The sequence below is a fragment of the Scyliorhinus torazame genome, chromosome 4, assembly GCF_047496885.1.
Source record: "Scyliorhinus torazame isolate Kashiwa2021f chromosome 4, sScyTor2.1, whole genome shotgun sequence".
Taxonomy (NCBI): domain Eukaryota; kingdom Metazoa; phylum Chordata; class Chondrichthyes; order Carcharhiniformes; family Scyliorhinidae; genus Scyliorhinus; species Scyliorhinus torazame.
Window position 1 is genome coordinate 55091485 of NC_092710.1, and position 22790 is coordinate 55114274.

Genomic DNA, 22790 nt, shown 5'->3' on the forward strand with positions numbered 1-22790 from the left:
GTGTGTGTGTGTGTGTGTGTGTGTGTGAGAGAGAAGCTCCAGACTGACTGGTGTGTGTGTGTGAGAGAGAAGCTCCAGACTGACTGGTGTGTGTGTGTGTGTGAGAGAATCCAGACTGACTGGTGTGTGTGTGAGTGTGTGTGTGTGTGTGTGAGAGAAGCTCCAGACTGACTGGTGTGTGTGTGAGAGAGAAGCTCCAGACTGACTGGTGTGTGTGTGTGTGTGAGAGAAGCTCCAGACTGACTGGTGTGTGTGTGTGTGTGAGAGAAGCTCCAGACTGACTGGTGTGTGTGTGTGTGTGAGAGAAGCTCCAGACTGACTGGTGTGTGTGTGTGTGAGAGGCTTCACCACTGACTGGTGTGTGTGTGAGAGGCTTCACCACTGACTGGTGTGTGTGTGAGAGGCTTCACCACTGACTGGTGTGTGTGTGAGAGGCTTCACCACTGACTGGTGTGTGTGTGTGTGAGAGGCTTCACCACTGACTGGTGTGTGTGTGAGAGGCTTCACCACTGACTGGTGTGTGTGTGTGTGTGAGGCTTCACTACTGACTGGTGTGTGTGTGAGAGGCTTCACCACTGACTGGTGTGTGTGAGGCTTCACCAATGGCTGATGTGTGTGTGTGTGAGTTAACTACTGACTCGTGTGCGTGAGTACCCCAGGGCTAATGCACCACAACATGCAAGAATGGGGCCATTTTAGCTTTCGATTTCATGTTTTAAATGTCATTCCATACTGTGAATAATTCTAAACATTTTCAGCTTAAAGAATTTCAATTTTCCAACATTTCAATACAGAAATCTTCCCCTTGTCAGGACATACGCTGCCCGGTAAGTTGATAAAATATCAAACTATGAGTTATTTAAGCTCAAGTTTTTGTCTTGTTTCCAGTTAAAATGGTGGATGTGGAAAATGTACCACATTTTATGTCTAAAGTAATTGTCATAGTTCCAGATGATGATAGGCTGCTTTCCCCTTTGAGGGGGAGAGCTGACTGGTGGAGGATCACCACACCTCACGCGAGGGACAAGGTCATGAGTAAACTCTGCCAGTACGGGAATTGAATCCACCCTGTTGGTCTTATTGTTCATCACAAACCAGCTGTCCAGCCTTCTGAGTTTCGCGAGCCCACAATTATACTTTACCCACCTGCAGTCACCAGGGACTGGATTCTCCTTTCTGAGGCGAAGTGTTGACGGCAGCGGAGGCAGTGTGGCGTTTCACCACAGAAAAAAATGGCACAACAGCTGTACAGATTCAGCTACTTTAAGTGGGCTAGCACCGTCGCCACGTGGACCGCAATCAATTCCATGTAAAACGGCGCCGGATTCGGCGGGTCTGCGATTGGCGCACGAGGCTCACATGCCGCAGCCGTTCCCCCCCACACACACCGTCCCAGCCAACAAGATGGCTGGAAGGAGAGCAGCGCCACGGTTCAGGGACACTGAACTGGACACCCTGGAGGAGAGAACGATAACCCCCATACCCCGGCCCGGGTGGAAGGTCGCCAGGCGCCGCCATCCGTCAAGCCTGGGCAAAGGTGGGAGAGGCAGTCAGCGCCGCGGGCAACGTCGCCCGGGCTGGCATGCAGTGCCGTAAGAATCTTCACCAACCTTTCAGGGCGGCCAGGGTGAGTTGGCTGCTCCATGCCCCTGGCACTCACCCCGTCTCCTCACTCATCCGTAACCCGGCCCAACCCCCACTCTGCCCCACATGCCAGCATTCATGCCATCCATCATGGCCGGGTGCCCTCATCACTGAGGCCACCATCGACCCAACCCCTAGGCTGCGTGCATTGGACCGTCTAACGGTTTTGCTGTTTGTGTCGGTATCGTCCCCCCTCTCCTCCCCCCGAGAGAAGGGTGCACAACCGCCAGGAGCGGGGGAATACAGAACTGTGGCCCCTCACCATGCCTGAGCAGCGGGCCCTGAACGTGGCCGGCAGCCGAGAGGAACGGATGTCGCCGGGGGTGGAGTGCGGTTACGGGCGAGCAAGTGAGACCCCGCTGAGTAGCAGTTGCCCATGACACATGTGTGGGCACCGCCCCATACCTCCCTCAACCCCCTCAACCCAACCCCCTCAACCCCCCGCCCGGCCCACTGTCTAATCATTCATGTCGTACTGTGTCGTACAGGACCTGTCGGAGATGGGGTCGCTCCATCCAGAGTCCCCTGCTTCAGCCAGTCCCAGTCACAGTGCTGGAGCAGTTAGACAGCCAGGGACTACAATAGGGGATGTCGGCGGGCATCCAGCACCTGCAGGCGGAGAAGTCCAATCGCGTGCAAAAGCAGGGCTGGTGGCGGTCATGCATGCCACCCAGGCCGACACCGCACGGATGGCGTCTGCGGTGGAGGCATTGGTGCCGACGGTTTCGGCTGTGGATCAGGGGCATTCTGTGCAGGCAGTGGCCGAGGCTCAGGACAGGGCTGCCCTCTCGCATGTGCCAGAGCCACTTGGACATTGCAGCGGCGCTCCTCAACGTGGGCCAGTCACAGCAGGCCATGGCTGGGAACGCCGGCGGCATTGCCCAGGCGCTGCCCAATGTTGCGCAGACAGAGAGGGAGGTGGCCCAGTGACTGGCTGATGTGGCACAATCGCAGCGTGATGTGGTGCAGTTCCAGATGGAGATGATCCACACCCTGTGCTCCATGGCCGTGAGTGTGCAGACCCTGGGCGAGACAAGAGCGGGCCTCCAGGCCAGAAAGGTAGACACCAGTAACGTTGGCAGAGGTGCAGGGCACAGTTGAGTTATAGGGGCTAGGGCACAGACTACATATATTTCTTCACAATAAACACCTGTTAACATGGTTAAATCCTGCCTCGGTGCTCTGTCTGATGGGTGTGTGTGCGGGCTGACACGGGGGGGGGGCACACTGTACTCCCCCCCCCCCCCCAACCCCACCTCCTAACCCCTGACCGTCCCCAGTACCCCCACCCCAGGGATTCAACGGGACTGTGTGATGGACTGGCCAGCTCGCATGCAGGGATCACCCAGGTGGAAGGTGCTACTGTGGGCATGAGTCAGACGTTGTCATACGATGTGGCGCACGGAGCTCATCGCAAAGCTGGCTGTCTTCATCCTCCCATCCCATGGACCACACCCGCTGTTACTGCCACCCCAGGGCCGTCGGCTCGTAGTGCCGCAGGTACATATAACGGAGGGGTGAGCAAGCGGGTGGGTCTGGGATGTGGTGTCGATGCCCATGGCCAGCAGCGCACCCCTCCCCCCTCCCCCCCCAGTCAATGGGCATCATTGTAGCACATTTTCGCATCGGTCTGTGGACTCCGGATGGGGGTCATCGGCCACGGCCGCAGCGGGTAACCCCTGTTGCCCAGGAGCCAACCCCTCAGCTGGGGGGGGACAGGGCCCCTCGAACATGTCAGGGACTGTCGAGTGTGCCAGGATGAAGTAATCGTGTACACTGCCCGGGTATCGGGCGCAGAGGTGCACAATGCGCAGCTGATGATCACAGACCAGCTGGACGTTCATTGAGTGGAACCCCTTTCGGTTTGTGTACATCGGCCTGTTATCCGCCGGTGCCCACAGGGTGACATGCATCCCATCTATCACCCTCTGGACCCAGGGCATCACGGCAATGGCAGCGAACCCCACTGCTCGAGCATCCGGTGGGGCTTGATCCACATGGAAATGGATGTATTGCTCCGCTAGGGCATATCAGGCATTCGTGACGGCATGGATGCACCTGTGCACCGAGGTCTGTGAGATCCTGGACAGGTCCCCACTCGGCGACTAGAAGGACCCCATTGTTCAAGATGACCGTCACCTTGACGGTCACCGGGAGAGGGTGCCCTCTCCCATACCCCCACGGTGCCAAGTGTGACATCATATGGGAAATGTGTCGCACGGTCTCTCTGCTCATCCGGAGTCTCCAACGGCTTGCCCGGTCCGGCAGGTCTCCCAATGTCAGGCGCTGCAAGGCCTCATGCGGCACCTCCTCCTCCTCGGCCTGTTGGGTGGCCGGCCCTCCAGCCTGTGCGGCTGCCACCTGTCCCTCTGCAGCCCGGTCGTCTGCTGGCTGCTCTGCTGCTGCGCGCTCCGCTGCTGGCTGCTCCACTGTTGCAGCTTCCCCTTCCTCTCCGAGCAGCTCCTGCTCACATGGCCACCGCGCATCTCGCAGAGGTGCGACCATCAACACGGCAGCCACCATTGCTGGTTGAACGTCAAACGCCATCGTCCGCAGGGTGTGAAAGGCCAATATGTTAGCATGGCGCATACTCCCGTGCCCAACCTGGTTTTATGGTCGACATGGCATCCCCGGTTGGCAGTGCGGGCTCCGCCCATGCATGTCCCTCCCCCACCCCATCGGTGTCCGGTAATTGGTTGGCACTGCCCTCACTGGGGGCTGCCGTGGGTGTGGCCCTCGGTGGCAGGGTGTTTGGGGCCGGGGAGGGGAGAGGGGGGGCACTGTGTCAGGGGGTGGGGTGTGAGGTGGGTGTACCATACGGCCAGTGTCACTGTGTAGAACCATGGGCCGAGGTCGGTGGCAAGATGGCCACCGTAATGGCGGTTGGTGCCGGGGCAGCGCCTCACTCCTGTGGGGGGGGCTCCCCGGCTGACCGGCCTTTTCCCCCCCCCAACCCCCCACTCCAGCCAGGAGGACCGGTGTCCGGGCCGGCAGCCCGCAGTCACTCCGCTCCATTTCCTACCTCCTCTCTCTTGCTCAGCAGCCATGACGCCAGGTTCACGATTTTTGAAACCACAAGTGAAACACGGCGTCGGGAACTCGGCCCATTGGAGGCCCCGGAGAATAGGGTGTCAGGCCCGTTAATGATGTGCCTACTGTACATGTAACCCTGCTCGGCGAGCGACCCATTTACGCCATTTTTGGGATGCTGGACCATCCCGATTTGGCATCAAACTGGCGCCTACCCTGATTTTGGCGTCGGAGGCCATTCTCCGCTCAATTGCGTTTCGCGATTTCGGCAAGCAGCAGAATCCCATCCCAGGTACTTCCTGATCCAATGCAAATTCAAATCCTGACTGGCTCACAAAGATCCACTTTAGATTCTCCAGTCCTGGGAGAATTACGAACCCAATGTTCTTATTATCAATAATCCCCATGGGGAATGTGCTTTTCATTGGCTTAACTGAACAGTTTGTTCCCTTCATGACAGAGCAACAACACAATCAGTGATGGTTCTAAAATTGACCCAACAGACACAAACAAAAAGTTACCGCAATGCTTGACATTTGTGCAGCACAGGTCCCACTCGCTGGAGTCCTTCAGACTGAATGAGGCATCTCTCTAAATCAAGGTGTTGTATTGTATCGCAGAGTCCAATGATTTGAGAGAGAACAACACAGTCAATCGGGGTCAGTCGCAATTCACTGAAGGTGAGTGTTTTCATAGATCCCACCGTGGACCGAGCCAGTGCTTTATTCTGAGATTCAAATAGGTAGTGGAATGTGTTCAGGAGGTTCCTTTTACCAGATTCACTCTCTATATTTCCAATCTGTCCTTCAACCTTCTCCTTCACCCAGTCAATCACCCGACAGGTTGTTTGATGAAGAAATGGACCCAGAAACTTCACCAGGGGCCAAGCTGCCTGTGGGGAGGAGAGCCCAGCAACAAAACGGAGAAATATCTCAAATCGCCCATCTTCCTCGCTGTGGACTTCACTGAGGAGTTTCCTGATATTCCCAGGATCTGGAGTCAGGAATTGTGCGAGTGCAGCTGCAAACTCCTGGATGGTGAGGTGTGGGAATGTGTAAACCACACTCTGGACAGTATCATCTCTCTCCAAAAGTTCCATCAGGAACCCAGACAGGAACTGGGAAGGTTGCAGATTGTACTCGATTAAATCTCCATTTCTAAACACAATCTTCTTCTCGGAGACTCCTGCGAAGGCCATCTCACCAAGCTTCAGTAACACATCGCGGGGGCTTTCAATCTCCCGGCCATGGTTTTTCAGAATGTTGTAAATATAGTAGGAATATAGTTGGGTGATGGTCTTGGGAACTTGCTGCTGTTTCCTGTCTCTTTGTGTAAAGAAGGGACCCAGTGACAGACCGAGGATCCAGCAGTAGGAAGGGTTGTAGCACATGGTGTACAGGATCTCGTTCTCCTCCACATGTTTGAAAACAGCTGCTGCCACCGTCTGATCTTCAAAAAACTTGTTGAAATATTCCTTCCGTTCATCACCAACAAATCCCAGGATTTCTGCCCAAACACTGATCCCAGCCTTTTCCAATAAATGTAATTCAGTGGGGCGGCTGGTCACTAGCACTGAACATCCTGGGAGCAGCTTGTGCTGTATTAAACTGTACACAATGTCAGACACTTCACACCAGCATTCAGGATCTGTGCACATGGACTGAGGTTCTATATTTCTCCGAGTGTCAGCAAAATCAATCCTGTCATTAAATTCATCCAAACTATCGAATATAAACAGCAATCCCTCTGGGTTCTTCCAGAGCTCTCCCAGAACATTCCCAAAGTAAGGATACTGATCCAGTATCAGATTCCTCAGGTTTATTCTACAGTTAATACTGTTCAAATCCCGGAATTTGAAACTGAAAACAAATTGAAAGTGTGGGTATATTTTCCCCGTGGCCCAGTCATAAACAATCTTTTGTACCATTGTTGTTTTCCCAATTCCCGGGACTCCACTCACTGCGGCTGAACTCCCAGATTTGGATTTTTTCTGGAAAAAGCTGCTCTGGAACAATTGATCCGTTCGGATTTTCTCCAGTTCTCTCCGGAGATGTTTCTTTCTCCACTCTTCATGGTCTCGGCCTCTTGCCAGCAATTCATGTTCTACAAGTGTCCGATCTCGAACAGTAGAAATGATGGTCAGCTCAGCGTATCGATCAATCAGCTGGAAAATGTTAACCTTCTCCTTTATTAGGATAGTGTTCACTGTCAGTCTTTCAGTTTGTTTTCGGAGCGTTTCCTTGTGTTTCTGTTGAACATCTACAATTAGAACAGACAGAAAGTGTTTGTCATGTTGGTAAAAATAAATATATTAATACATATCAGGATCCTGCCAGGTGTGTTCGGGGTTTCACAGCGCATCAGGATCCTGCCAGGTGTGTACAGGGTTTCACAGTGTATCAGGATCCTGCCAGGTGTGTACGGAGATTCAGTGTATCAAGATCCTGCCAGGTGTGTACGGGGTTTCACAGTGTATGAGGAACCTGCCAGGTGTGTACAGGGTTTCATAGTGTATCAGGATCCTGCCAGGTGTGTACAGGGTTTCACAGTGTATCAGGATCCTGCCAGGTGTGTACAGGGTTTCACAGTGTATCAGGATCCTGCCAGGTGTGTACGGGGTTTCACAGTGTATCAGGATCCTGCCAGGTGTGTACGGGGTTTCACAGTGTATCAGGATCCTGCCAGGTGTGTACAGGGTTTCACAGTGTATCAGGATCCTGCCAGGTGTGTACAGGGTTTCACAGTGTATCAGGATCCTGCCAGGTGTGTACGGGGTTTCACAGTGTATCAGGATCCTGCCAGGTGTGTACGGGGTTTCACAGTGTATCAGGATCCTGCCAGGTGTGTACGGGGTTTCACAGTGTATCAGGATCCTGCCAGGTGTGTACGGGGTTTCACAGTGTATCAGGAACCTGCCAGATGTGTACGGGGTTTCACAGTGTATCAGGATCCTGCCAGGTGTGTACGGGGTTCCACAGTGTATCAGGATCCTGCCAGATGTGTACAGGGTTTCACAGTGTATCAGGATCCTGCCAGGTGTGTACGGGGTTTCACAGTGTATCAGGATCCTGCCAGGTGTGTACAGGGTTTCACAGTGTATCAGGATCCTGCCAGGTGTGTACAGGGTTTCCCAGTCAATCAGGATCTTGCCAGGTGTGTACGGGGTTTCACAGTGTATCAGGATCCTGCCAGGTGTGTACGGGGTTTCACAGTGTATCAGGATCCTGCCAGGTGTGTTCAGGGTTTCACAGTGTATCAGGATCCTGCCAGGTGTGTACGGGGTTTCAGTGTATCAGGATCCTGCCAGGTGTGTACGGGGTTTCACAGTGCATCAGGATCCTGCCAGGTGTGTACAGGGTTTCACAGTGTATCAGGATCCTGCCAGGTGTGTACAGGGTTTCACAGTGTATCAGGATCCTGCCAGGTGTGTACAGGGTTTCACAGTGTATCAGGATCCTGCCAGGTGTGTACAGGGTTTCACAGTGTATCAGGATCCCGCCAGGTGTGTACAGGATTTCACAGTGTATCAGGATCCTGCCAGGTGTGTACGGGGTTTCACAGTGTATCAGGATCCTGCCAGGTGTGTACAGAGTTTCACAGTGTATCTGGATCCTGCCAGGTGTGTACAGGTATGCGCCCCCTCCTGCAACTCCCCCTCCCTCACTGCCCCAAGGCCCTGAAAAGGTGCCCTGGATTCTTTTCATATTACGCCCAGTGGGTCCCCAACTATGCGGACAAAGCCCGCCCACTAATCAAGGCCACCATCTTCCCACTGGCGGCTGAGGCACGCCAGGCCTTCAGCCGCATCAAGGCAGATATCGCAAAAGCCGCGATGCGCGCGGTGGACAAGTCCGTCCCCATCCAGGTGGAGAGCGGCGCATCAGAGGTCGCCCTCGCCGCTACCCTCAATCAGGCAGGCAGGCCAGTCGCGTTTTTTTCACGAACCCTCACCACCTCCGAAATTCGACACTCCTCAGTCGAAAAGGAAGCCCAAGCCATTGTGGAAGCCGTGCGGCACTGGAGGCACTACCTCGCTGGTAGGAGGTTTACCCTCGTCACCGACCAACGATCGGTAGCCTTCATGTTTGATAATACGCTGCGGGGCAAGATCAAGAATGATAAGATCTTGAGGTGGAGGATCGAACTCTCCACCTATAATTACAATATAGTATATCGTCCTGGGAAGCTCAACGAACCCCCAGATGCCCTGTCCCGCGGCACATGCGCCAGTGAGCAAGATGACCGACTACATGCTATCCACTATGACCTCTGCCACCCGGCTTCTCCACTACATCAAGGCCCGCAACCTGCCCTACTCCACCGAGGAGGTCAGAGCCATGACCAGGGACTGCCCAATCTGTGCGGAGTGTAAGCCGCACTTCTATCGACCGGATAAGGCCCACCTGGTAAAGGCATCCCGGCCCTTTGAGCGCCTCAGTATCGATTTCAAAGTGCCCCTCCCCTCCAACAACCGCAACACATATTTCCTCAACATCATCGACGAGTTCTCCCGCTTCCCCTTTGCAATCCCTTGCCCCAACATGACCGCGGCCACCCTCATTAAAGCCCTCCATAGTGTCTTCATCCTGTTTGGTTACCCCACGTACATTCACAGTGACCGGGGCTCCTCGTTCATGAGCGACGAACTGCGTCAGTACCTGCTCAGCAAGGGCATCGCCTCGAGCAGGACTACCAGTTATAACCCCAGGGAAAACGGGCAGGTGGAGAGGGAGAACGCGATGGTCTGGAAGGCCGTCCTCCTGGCCCTACGGTCTAGGAAACTCCCAGTTCTCCACTGGCAGGAGGTCCTCCCCGACGCACTCCACTCTATTAGGTCCCTACTTTGCATGGCCACAAACGAGACCCCTCATGACCGCCTGTTTGTTTTCCCCAGGAAATCCACCTCCGGAGCCTCGTTTCCATCCTGGCTGAAGACACCGGGACTCCGCAAACACGTCACGAGCCATAAGTCCGACCCCCTGGTCGAGAGGGTCCAGCTCCTACACTCCAATCCCCAGTACGCATACATCGAACACCCCGACGGCCGGCAGGATACGGTCTCCCTCCGGGACCTGGCACCCGCAGGTTCCACTACCACTGCCACCCCATCTTACCCCGCCCAACCTACGCTGACCAGCGCCCCTACATGGCACCCGCACCCCCTCCCGCCCGCCATTCCCCCTTCACCTACCCACAGGAATGAAGCCCCAGATGACATGCTCCCGGAGTCCGTGTCTGTGCCCGCACCGGCGACTTCACTACCGATGCCAGCACGGCTGGGTTCGACGCCCGGGCCAGCTGCGATACCAGAGCTTCGGCGATCACCGCGCACGGACTGGCTGAACTTATGAACCCTTCACCCCCGCCGGACTTCATTTTTTTTAACAGAGGGTGTATGTGGTGAATGTATTGCTGTAACCATGTGCATAGCTGTATTACGCTGTTGCCCATGTGGGCTCCACCTATGGACCATTATAAGGTATTACCTATGATGTAGCATGTTGGGGCCTGTGTGGCCTCCGCCCCTGGCTCCACCCCTTGAGGGGAGGTATAAAGAGCAGTCGCCCTGTAGGCTGCTCCCACTAACAGATCAGTCGCAGGCAGGCACTGTTCTAGTTAATTAAAGCCAGTTTACTTATACTCCTGGTTTCGTGTGAATTGATGGTCACATCAGGCCTCATTTTTTCGGATAGTTCCTTCCAGGCCATAGCAACTCACTGTTTAAAATAAAAACACCAATCTCCCTTCAGGTTCCTTTACCGGTTACAAGACACCAGTCGTTCTGCTTCCGTCGCTTGTGGCAGTCGAAACACTTTCTCTCTCATTATCAAACCTTCCTCATTTTGAACTCCCTTATTCAATCTCCCTTCAGCATTCTCTGCTGTAAGGTGAGCAGAGCCGGTTTCCCCAGAATCACCACATAGCTGATGTGTATTTCGATTATTTCACTAGATGTGGTTGTCCCTGCCAAGACCACCATTTATTCTCCATCGCTAATACCCTTTGACAAGGTGGTGGAGAGCCGGTGTCGGCTATCTTGCAAAGTTGCAGATTCCTGGCACTGTTCTGGTCATTCTGCTCTGCATCCTGTTCCAGTTCATTCTACATGGAGCCCGAATTGAATGCAAAGCTCGAACTGAGGTCACACTGGTGATTGAAGAAGGATGAATTGCACCCAGCTATTTAAACAATGATCTCAACATGTATGGGTGGATTTGTTTCGTGTCACGTGTACCGTGGTACAGTGAAAAGCATTGTTCTGTCTACAGTCCACAGATCATTCCAGACATGAAAAGAAAAAAACATAATAGGGAAACATTAAATACACAATGTAAATACAGACACAGGCAGTGGGTGAAGCAGACAGGAGTGCAGTACGACTCAGTAGAGAAGATGGTCAAAGAGATCAGATAAGTCCATAAGAGGGTCATTCAGGAGTCTGGTAACAGCAGGGAAGAAGCTGTTTTTGAATTTAATGTCCCGTTATCTTCAAAGATCTTTGTAAGTTATCCCCGGGTCTCCTGTGCCACAATTAAAATTATTCAACAAATTAAAATTGTTACTTTTGATTTGAAGGGCCGAGTTGGATATTTCATAGAATTTACAGTGCAGAAGGAGGCCATTCGGCCCATCGAATCTGCACCGGCTCTTGGAAAGAGCACCCTACCCAAGGTCAACACCTCCACCCCATCCCCATAACCCAGTAACCACACCCAACATTAACGGCAATTTTGGACACGAAGGGCAATTTATCATGGCCAATCCACATATCTGGAATCTTTAGTTACATAAGTAGACAGCACACATTCCGCTTCTCTCAGATGCAATGATGGACAAGGGAATTCGCTGAACATTTAGCCCAGCCACGGACTCAACCTAACCCTGGAGATCGAATCCCACATTCCTGGTGATTTCTCCACTCTCAAAGATATAAAGATATTGACCAAGATTAAAGCAGAGATTGACTGATTTCTAAATCCCAAGACATAAAGGGACATGGGGATAGTGTTGGGGAAAAGACATTGAAGTGAAGATATTTCACAGCCTCGACTCCACCCCCGAAATATACACTCCGCCCCGGAACGCCCACAGACTGCAGCAGCAGAGACAGCGACTGTGACTCGGACGACAGCCACAGCACGCCTCCCTACTATCCCCATGCAACAGGACCCACACCCAGTTCAGTATTTTTCATATATTACCGGACTGAACCCCATTACAATTCTCACCGGACACACCCCCACCCAACTTTTACTGGACGGATGACTCAAGGACGGTACAGTAAGCCAGATTAGAGCAGTTAGATGGACCCTTCTCTTGCAGGGACAGGACATCACTGTTAAAAGGACAAAGACACGGACCTACTTAGCCGACAACTCACAGTACCCCGGAACCCCCCATGAATGTGAAATTATCTCTCCACACCACAACACAGGCCCCTTTATCGCTAAAACACCCCCCCAGAAAGATAGGTAGTTCAACCCAGAGCCCCCAGCACACGGACACATGTGAGCCCATAAAGATCTATGTGGATGGATCTTCCACAGTCTTGGATGGGAAGCGCATAACAGGTTGCGGTATATATGTCGAGGACGCGCAGGGACGTGCCCTTGAGGAAATATCGTCAAGGCCACTTAGGCACGCAGGCAGCAGAGCTCGCGGCCATCGCGAATATAGTGGAACACGCAGATTCCTTCCCCAGCCCAGCAGACATATACTCGGACAGCATCTATGTCTGCAACAGCCTCACGGAATTCCTGCCCCTGTGGAAAGCAAGAGGATTTGTTTCCGCAGACGGAAAACCCCTCTCCTCAGCCCCATTGCTCCGTCACATTTTAGAGAGAGCCCAGAACAGGACTTTTGGGATAATCAAAGTTCGCAGTCACCATCATTCCTCCCCCCCTGGAAATGTGAAAGCCGACGCACTGGCTGAAGCAGGTTCCAGGCATGGATATTTTTGGACACCCCCGAAAGCGCACCAGTGAGTGCAGTTCAGGTCTCACAGACAAAGATCGAGGATCTAGTGGAGGCCCAGAAGCAGGACAGCAATCTCAGGGAGATTGTAAAAGGAAACTATCCAGCACCCTATGAGAGGTTCAGAAATGCACTGACCACACATGACGGGGTGGTGTTAAAAGACACCCTTTATGTGGTTCCTGAACAGGACAGGAATCAACTGATTTGTTTGTTCCATGACAGTCATGGACATCAGGGAATCGATCCCACTACAGCCCATCTCAAGCAGCTTTGTTGGTGGCCGAATTTAAAGGAAGATGTAAACCATTACATCGAGAATTGTCTTATCTCCGCCCAGAATAATCCGGACAGATATGCCAAAAAGGCCCAACTCAGCCACACCCGACCCGTTAGTGGCCCCTGGACTAACCTCCAGATCGATTTTATAGGACCATTGCCCCCATGCAGGAATGGCTATAAATATGTACTTGTGGTAATTGACACATTTACCAAATGGGTGGAAGCATTCCCAGCCCGCACAAACACTGCAAAAACCACAGCCAAGATTCTGACCCACCACATCTTTACAAGGTGGGGACTCCCCCGCAGCATTGAATCTGACCAAGGTTCCCATTTTACGGGACATGTCATGCAGAACGTCCTCACGATATTTGGCATCAACCAAAAATTCCACATAGCATACCACCCACAAATTCCACATAGCATACCACCCACAGTCGAGTGGTATCATGGAGCGCATGAATCAGACCCTAAAATCCACCCTCAGAAAAATGGTCCAGCAGAACACCACCACTTGGGACTCAGTCCTCCCTTTTGCGCTGATGTTTTTGCGTAACACACTTTCTACATCCACAGGTTACACCCCACACACCCTATTGACCGGACGCCCCATGAAAGGCACAGAATATTTGTTAGGTTTAGACTTGACCAGCCCCGAAATGACGGCCCTCACACCCGAGAAAGCAGTCGAGCAATTAGTTCAAAATGTTAAAACGGCTCAGCTAGCAGCCGCAGTGAAATTGGGCAGCAGAAAGAAACAGAGCAAGGCTTGTTTCGACAAGACAGTGCATGCGACTGAGTATAGTATCGGACAGCAAGTGATGCTCTTTGTATACAACCCCAGCACATTCCTGTCACCAAAATACTCGGGTCCGTATTCCATTGCGGATAAAGTAAGCCCTTCCGTATATAAAATAAAGTATTCCAATGGTACTGCTTGGTTCCATATAAACCAGATGAAGGCATACGGAACACAGTCTAACCACGCACACCACGTCATGCTCGACGCAGCAGACCAAGCCCCACCCACAGCCAACGTAACCCGACCATCCCCCAACACGCCCAGCCCAGCCACGGACTCAACCTCGACTCCACCCCCGAAATATACACTCCGCCCCGGAACGCCCACAGACTGCAGCAGCAGAGACAGCGACTGTGACTCGGACGACAGCCACAGCACGCCTCCCTACTATCCCCAGGCAACAGGACCCACACCCAGCGACTCCGACTACGATCCAAGTGATCCCTTCATGATCACTTTCCTGAACAAACCCCACCACCGACCACCGAACCACACTGACGACCCCGATTCTGTCCCCACACAACTAGACACCAATTATTGGCACCGACATAACTCGTTCCGACTCGTCCGCAACGATGAGAGCGACCCCACCTCACACCACGCAGCCCTTTCAGCCCTGATACACTCAAGAGTTTGGCACCCGGGAGAAAATGACGACCTTGGGTCTGACTCCCAAACCGAGAACCCCTTAGCGACCCTGTTCGCAACCGAGAACTGAGGTGTCCAGATGATTTTTTAAAAGGAACCGTTTGGGAGAAGTGGTGTCCTTTCTGATGGAACCTGCAGCATGTTTTATGTTGTTTGTAAGTTTGTTAAATGTTGTTTGTCAGACAGGAAAACATTTTTCACGGCCCCACGCCTTTTTGGCCGAAACCTCTGAGGACTTGCCCACAGAGACTCACTATTGCCAGACACTAGTTCAGCGGAACTAGCTTGTCTGCGGAGACTTGTTCAGGTACCAGACGCCCGTTCGTAACTGCCCTTCTGGTTCGAGGGAAAGAACCACTACGGCAGCCCCCCCACGATGAATACATTTCTTGCCCGTTCTTGTCGGTTGCTCAGGCAGTGGAGAAACGGCTTGGGACCTGCCCTGCCTGAGAACCCCCCTCTGGTCAACTACGCTCGGGTAGGAGAGACACGGCATTGGTCGCCGTCCTACCCGGGGACTCCATCCAACTCTTACCCGTCGCGGCCCATACGCACCTCATTTTGGAAATTTTAGTTCAAAACGTTTTGTTTTCTTTCAGGTACCCCTTAGGTTGCCAACCACATGCTATTTACATCCTGAAACATTTGGATGGTAAATTGCGCAGTCTGCGAGGCGGCTCGCACTGGTTCATTATTTGGAAGTTTGTCTTGTCCTAAAATTCGGTTTTTGAAATACAATGAGGGAGTCACACATAGTGACCAATCATAAAGGGAGTATTTGGCACTACAGGACAGACATACTATCGTACAAGATATTAAACAAAGATAGTTACAGACACTATGCTTGTTTCCACAGAACTCCAGAAGCTCCAGGACCGGAGAAGAGAAGAAAGAAAAGGAAAGAGAAGAGCCATGAGGACTTCCTTCACATGGATCAGCATCATCTTTATGGACATTTGGGTGCGCGTGAACGCGAACCCCATGACGTCGAGCCCCCCCAGCCATTAATGTTTCACTTCCCCACAGTACCCAGAGTCCAGTCACCAGCGACACCGCATCATCTTGGTGTGACAGGTTTATAACCTGGTACTCCCTGTCCTATGTAATAGAAACATTACTGGTATTGGCGATACTCTGCTGCATCGTGCAGACTATGCGTCTAAGAAAATGGAGAAGGAGAGCCGACCGCGCTCGAACCCCGGTTTATTGGATCAGATCCCCTATGTTCGGAAAGGACCAGACCCCCGACCCCCGCGATCTATAATAAAAAGCATTCACTTGCGGTTTTATTGTAAATAAAGAAATGTAAAGAACTATACATGAGCAAATTGTACGACCCTGAGCTTGACTGCCAAGCCAGGAAAACTGTGTATAAACTGCTATGATTTTGTTTGTATGGTTGAGGAAGGTAGAATGATGAAATGTTTAAGTGAGTGTAGTGTACTAAGAATAGTTAGAGGTTCCCAGTTTATTGTTTTGTAATGCATGTCCCTGTTTGACATAGCGCCCTTAGAATTGTCAGTTAAAGATTTTTGCATAGCTATGGTCAGTGCAGAGGCAATGAAGGAAGTGCCCCCCTTAGGTCAGGGAATGGAAAGCAACATAGTTATGTGATCCTTCACGCTTCGCGTTAGGATCACAAGGAGGATATGTAGCCTCTTAAAATGGCCAACTCCCGATTCAAAATGGCGAACGGCAAAGGCTGATGGGAAAGTCAGCCAACAAGACAAAAACAAGACAAAAACCAGCAGCTGCAGGTTGGCTGTGTATTTACCACTGGAAAGGCCAGACAATATCGATACCAGCAACCATCAGCATAACAAAACAGCCATCTGCATACTAATGAGCAATTCCCGGGAACAGTAAGCAACATTTAGACACACAAAGCAAAACCAGACTCTTCGGCGCCAGCAGGAGCCTACACAAAAGGAGGTGAACGAGCACCTCAAGACCGCCCATCGATCAGGGAACCGCTTCAGCATTGGAGAAAATCTAACCAAGCGATTGGGACAAAGTCCAATCACTTGGGACCAGGTGCAGGGTCCGCCCCGAAAGGCGGGAAGCCCCTGGGGACTATAAGAATTGAGACCCAAGTTCAAATCGCTCTCTTCTCTTCCTCTCCACCTCTTCGAGCTCTTCATCCTGCCCGGGTCACCCAGCAACAACGAACCAACATTGACCGTGACCGGAGCAGTGAAGATCGAATCGTAAGTTTAATTCAACGCTCGCTACGAGATAGGCGCTCCTAGCTACCAATCTGTACCAACTTCGAATCCCGCAGGCTCAGAACCCGAACGAAAGGCCATTTGTCTCCCTGACCTGGTGGGCCAGTTCCAAGTTAAGTATAGGCCTGTTATTTGTAGAAGTAGCTTAGACGTAGAATTTGTGCATGAGTAGCAATTACTGTGTATAATAAATGTGCTTTGATTTAAATCTTACTAATCGGTGAATTGGATTATTGATCATTACTCGGACTTGAACCACGTGGCGGTATCAGAAAGATACCTGGCGACTCAAGAGCAAAGGTAATAAAACAGAGCAATTGAACTAAGGCAAAATCAGCAACAGTACGATCACCCCATTTTCCTCTTAAAAGCTGACAGAGGCTAGTCAACTCCTTTACTGGAGAAAGATTTGCCTTTCCCTCCAGAGAACTCGATGAAAGCTGAGGTAGTAGTGAATGGGATGGGTGGAGATAGTATCTCTATTCCATTCTATAAAGTACAATTGGAGCGTGATTTACTGTCAGATCCAGTAGTCGATGGGCTGCTTAAGAAATTCCCAGTAGCTGGAGTAGACTTCCATTTGGGGAATGATTTGGCAGATGTGAAGGGTGCAGTTTCACCCATGATTACAGAGAGTCAGAGAGAAGTACAGCAGATAGCACGTGAGATGCCAATGGTAGGGCATACGAGAGTTAGGAAACCTCATTTGACATTAAATGACTCAAAGAAATGTTGAAAGGCGGTGGTGACATATCAATGGTCAGTGGTACTGAACCAGATTCTGAGAATGCGAGCACCAAATGTGGCCATAGGAAAGAGGAGTTCGAATTTACTAACAGTGACAGCGATGAAGAGTCAGGCTAGAGTTCTGAATTCAATTTTGGTCCTGATTATGGAGTAAGGATAAACAACTGGTACAGAATAGACCTGCCACTAACTAACCCTGACCAAATGGCAAGTAATTCTTCCGAAGCTCGGAAAGAAGACCGCAAATCTGCTTGGAAGAAAAATATACCGAAAAGCATAGCATCAGTTAGTCAGGACAAGGACAGTGAGGGCTGTGAAGTGATACCAAGTGAACAGCTGGTTAATGAACATCTTTCGAAAGGTCCCCAGTGCCTCTTCAGGGTAAAGGAAGCAAATAGCAAAGGAGGTGAAATAATCAGCCATTGATTCCTTTTGAAAATTGAAAGGAAGGTGGATGGAGATTTAAAAAGGGGGATTAAGGGGTTGGTTTGAGATGAGTCTTCACTGCCGTGGTTGCAGCCTTTGGGAAAAGATTTGCCCAAAGATTTTCAGGTTGGTGCAGATCCGTCTTTCCACTGCCAGGTGGAGCTAAGTACAGAGATTTTCAGGTCAGCGCAATTCCAATCTCCAGCCACAGGATGGTGCTGTACGCAGGGTGACTGTACCGGTGCAACTCTGCTCTTCTGCCACCAGATGGAGCGTCGGCCTCCCTGTTGAATTACAACAGTTTTGACCCTGGAATGGGCAGACTTTCACTTGCCTGATTTCTGTACAAAACTCTGATGGTTTCTGACAGAACAGAAAAACAAAAGATGGAACTCTGCAGAAGACCCACCTTCTGTCCTGACAGTTTCTGACTGACTCCAACAATCACAGGCAATAATAGGAGATGGCTGAAATTACTACATTCCCGATTGCCTGTCTGCCAAGTCCATCAGATTGACATTGCAGGTTCTGCCACAGAACCCAAAGGGACATCCTGGATTTGTCTGTCAGGACAGGGCTGCAAAGGGTCCAAAGACTGTAATTTAAACAGAAATCACAAACGGTCCAAAAATAAAGTAGCAGCTAACCAGGGGTCTGTAGATCAAATCAGGCAGCAGGACGGGGATAAAAAGGAACACAGACTAGACAAAGGGCGTTACAACAGTGTCCTGCCAACTGAGTGTAATTGTCAGTCTTTCACTGCAGTCCAGACTGAGCCCCACCCTGGGTCCTTCCTGCCTGTACATTTCCCCAGTTTCCCATTGGGGAACATTCAGCCCGGGATCTCCTGCAGAAGCAGCGCTGTGGAGTCGGGAGGCGGAGTCTGGTGACCCTGTTCGTCCTGGGCGTCTGATGTCACAATGGGAGATGACCCTCACTGAGCTCCAGCTGGAAACTGGGAAACGGCCAATAGGATTTCAACCTGGAGCCCGGCCGGTTAAAGGGGAGGGACAGGGAATCAGAGAAACATGTTCACAGGATGAGAGCAGGGATGTTTATAAATTGAAAATATCAAACACCACACTCAGTCCAGGTCTGGATTCCTGCAGCAACTTCAGCTGTCTCTCTCCAATTAAATGGAACTGACTCTTCTGCAAGCTGAAACAGATTAACAACAAAGAACAATACAGCACAGGAACAGGCCCTTCGGCCCTCCAAGCCGGTACTGGTCATGATACCAACCTTTACCAAAACCCTCAGCATTCCTTGTGCCGTATCCCTCTATCCCCATCCTATCCATGTGTTGGTCAAGATGCCTTTTGAACGCCGTTAATGTATCTGCTTCCACAGCCTCCCCTGGCAACGCGTTCCAGGCACTCAACACCCTCTGCACATCTCCTCTAAACTTTGCCTCATGGACCTTAAACCTATGCCGTCTGGTGACTGACCCTCCACCCTGGGAAAGAGTGCTGCCCATCCACTCAATCCATGCCCCTCATAATCTTGTAGACCTCTATCAGGTCACCCCTCAACCTCCGTCTTTCTAATGAAAACAGTCCGAGTCTATTCAGCCTCTCCACCTAGCTAACACCCTCCAGACCAGGCACCATGCAGGCAAACCTCCTTTGCACCCTCTCCAAAGCCTCCACATCCTTCTGGTAGTGTGGTGACCAGAATTGTGCGCAATATTCCAAGTGCTTTGTTCTTTGTACATGAAGCTTAAAGACAATGATGGTTAAAGTGCTGCTTTTGTTATCTCCCGGTTTATTCTCTTGTCCTGTGCAGCTTCTGTGTGGAAATCTACAGACTGCTCCCACCAGTATCTTCTTCCCCTTCTTACTTACCTCCACCACATGGATTCAACATCTTCCGATCCAACATCATTTCTTGCTCTTGCGCTTATTCCATCTTGTACCAACAACACTACCCCACATCCTTTCCTGCCTGCCTGTCCTTACGTATCCTTAAATATTTAGTTCCCAGTATTAATCTCCCTGCAACAACAGCTCATGGTTATACGATCATACCCATTTGTGTCGTTAATTCATTTATTTTGTGCCAAATGCTACGTGCATTTTAGTAAAGAGCCAGTAATGTTGCCTTGTTCCTATATTTCCCTTTTAACCCTATTTTTTGTTTTTTAAAAATGTTTTTATATTCTCCCTATCTGGTAAACTCTGGGTATCAGTGTTTTTTTTATTATTCGTCATGGAATGTGGGTGTCACCGGGCCAGCATTTACTGCCCCTCCCATTTAAGAGTCAACCACCTTGCTGTGGATCTGGAGTCAGGAGTCACATGTAGGCTAAGGACGACAGATTTCCTGAATCCTAAAGGACATTAGTGAACCAGACGGCTTTTTTCTTTGCAACAATCGACATTGGTTTCATGGTCATCTTTTAGTTGAAGTTAAATTTCACCATCGGCCATGGTGAGATTTGAACCCAATCCCCGGAGCATTACCCTGCGTCTCGGGATTATTTGTCCAACGACAATATCACTACACCGCTGCCTCCCCTATCTAGATAGCTGACTTGTATAGTGTTGTATCCTTTTGCTTTGTTAGCCTATGTATTCTCTCTGCAGAAACGCCCCTGCTCTATTTAATATAAAGCTCTCCCTACTTCCCTAATTAACCGGTTTGCAAGAACATTAGTCCCAATAGCTCAGCAAACACAGAACTGATGAACAAGACTTGGTGCCAGGAAGCACAAGGGTAGCAAAGTTTTGGATAACCTCAAGCTTACAGGGAGGTGTGTGGCCTGCTGGGAATGTCATCAGGTAAATAATTCTGGAATAAATAAAAGAATGGATGACGGCTTCAGCAATAAATGAGCGGAGGCTGGGGAGGGATAGAATGACGTCACTGAGGTGGAAATAGGCTGCCTTGGTGATGATGTGCCAAAGTATTTGGAAGCTCGCCTTGGGATGAAATATTTTGCCACGGTTGTGAACAGTTCAGTTCCGTCTCAAGTGAGTGGAGTCTTTAGCAGGGACTGGGTGTATTGATTTCACTCTTGCCAATATTTCAAACCGTACACATGTTCTGTGTGTGTGGACAAGGCTTCCTTCGATCGTCTTGCCTGCTAAAACGCAAACAGAAAAGCGGAAGACATGTGGGACTGGGGGAAGAGATTCAATTACCTGACTGAACAGGAATCTCATTGGCGAAGTCGCACTGGGGACAGACCGTCCACCAGTCCCAAGTGTGCGATAGGATTCACTCAACCAATCAATCTGCTGAGGCAGTAGTGAGTTCATATTGAGGCGAGGTCATTCACCAGCTTCGCATTCAGGATGGGATTCACTCAGTTATCCAACCTCCATGCTCTGGGGAGAAAGCGCTTTAATGCCTGGACTGTAGGAAATGATGTAAAGGTTCTCGGGAACTGATGTAACACTAACGCAGTCAAAAAGATCAGACACTGTTCGGGTGTTTTCATTTTGGGAGTGGGCTGAAATCATCATCTAACCTCACTCGGCAATCAGGTTACCTCACTGTTCACACTAGGGAGAGCCCATTCACACATTCCCTGTGCGCCAAGGGATTCCCTTGCTCATGGGGGCCCAGGTAAATTCAACAGGTTCCACGGCAGGGAGGAACGGGAAAGCTTGGGAGGGGAGATACGATGGGGGCAACTGCAATAAAAGTCAGGGGTGCAGGGGGTCCTGAGATGAGATCCCTTGAAACCAGATAGTTAGGATAACACTAGAATAGCTCTGCATAAGTTAGTTTATTGAGGGCTGAAACTAACCATAGAAAATATATCCAGTAATCATTATTAACCATTAAACATGTATTCTTAGAACATAGCAGTAACAGGCATTTAAACTCTTGCTAATTGTAGTGGTCGCAATGTATGATGGGATTTAAACTAGCTGACTTGACCACATTCCTAAGAAAGACAGAATCACACAGAACTAATGTGGGCAGCAAAGACACATGCAGAGGAAGCAGCTCTTATCGCCAAAGCTAGACATCCCACACTCAGGCAACGGTACAGCTAGGAACCACACACTGATAAGAAAAAATGGGGGGAGAGCAAAGGACAATGGATGCGAGGGGCTTGAAAAACAACAGATGGCCAGTGGAAAGGACGGGACTACATCATGGGCTGACCACGCAGCTAAAATAAAATTCATTGGTCAAGGAATAATATTAGGTCGAAGGATTGGACCGAGCCTAGGTGTGGCAGGGCTACTGATTTTTGGAAATTGTGTCACTATTGAACCTAAAGCAATTTAAAGCAGAGTGTTTTGGGCTTTTGTCCAAATCACTCTCCCTCCTACGTTGACCAAGCTTGGAAAGTAAAGCCGCCTTAACCAGAGTTACTGTGTCCACGAGTCTTTGTGTCAGCTAAATAGCAATTAGGTAGGGAGATTCCCCATGGAAAAGTCAGTTCAATACTCAATCTCTGAAAACGCTCCTCGAAGGAGAATGGAGTCCAGAGGGATCTGAATATTAAGAGGGGTGTGCCTTACTCTGGAAGGAGGAATGGAAGAGACCTACACCTCCACTTCCTGCCTGAGGTGTAACAAGGAAAAACTATGATGTTGTTGCCATTACAGAGACTTGGTTGAGGGAGGGACAGGATTGTCAGCTAAACGTTCCAGGATTAGATGTTCCAAGTGGGACAGAGGAGGATCTAAAAGGGGTGGGGGAGGGGGTTGTACTACGGATTAAGGAGAATATCACAGCTGTACTGCAGAGGACACCTCAAAGGGCTCATGCAGCAAGGCAAGATGGGTAGAGCTCAGTAATAGGAAGCAGTAGCCAATAGCCAGCAGGAGATAGAGGAGCAGATATGTAGGCATTTTTTGGAAAAGTGTAAAAGCAACAGGGTTGTTGTGGTGGGCGATTTTAACTTCCCCTATATTGACTGGGGAATATATTCTCCTATATTACTTTGTGCTAGGTGCGTGGACGCGCCAGAGTTTGTAAGGTGCATCCAGGAGGGCTTCTTGAAATAATATGTAAATAGTCCAACTGGGGAAGGGACCTTACTGGACCTG

The 22790-nt window shown here is 50.6% G+C and overlaps 1 protein-coding gene across 1 annotated transcript in view; it reads right to left on the reverse strand.

Annotated features, from left to right (window-relative positions):
• The window catches only part of LOC140410989 (NACHT, LRR and PYD domains-containing protein 3-like), a 60780-nt gene that overhangs the window by 10069 nt on the left and 27921 nt on the right, over positions 1-22790 (reverse strand). The window contains exon 5 of the mRNA XM_072499878.1: positions 5196-6933. Within this exon, the coding sequence (XP_072355979.1) occupies positions 5196-6933 (1738 nt within the window). The remainder of the gene's footprint in view (positions 1-5195; positions 6934-22790) is intronic.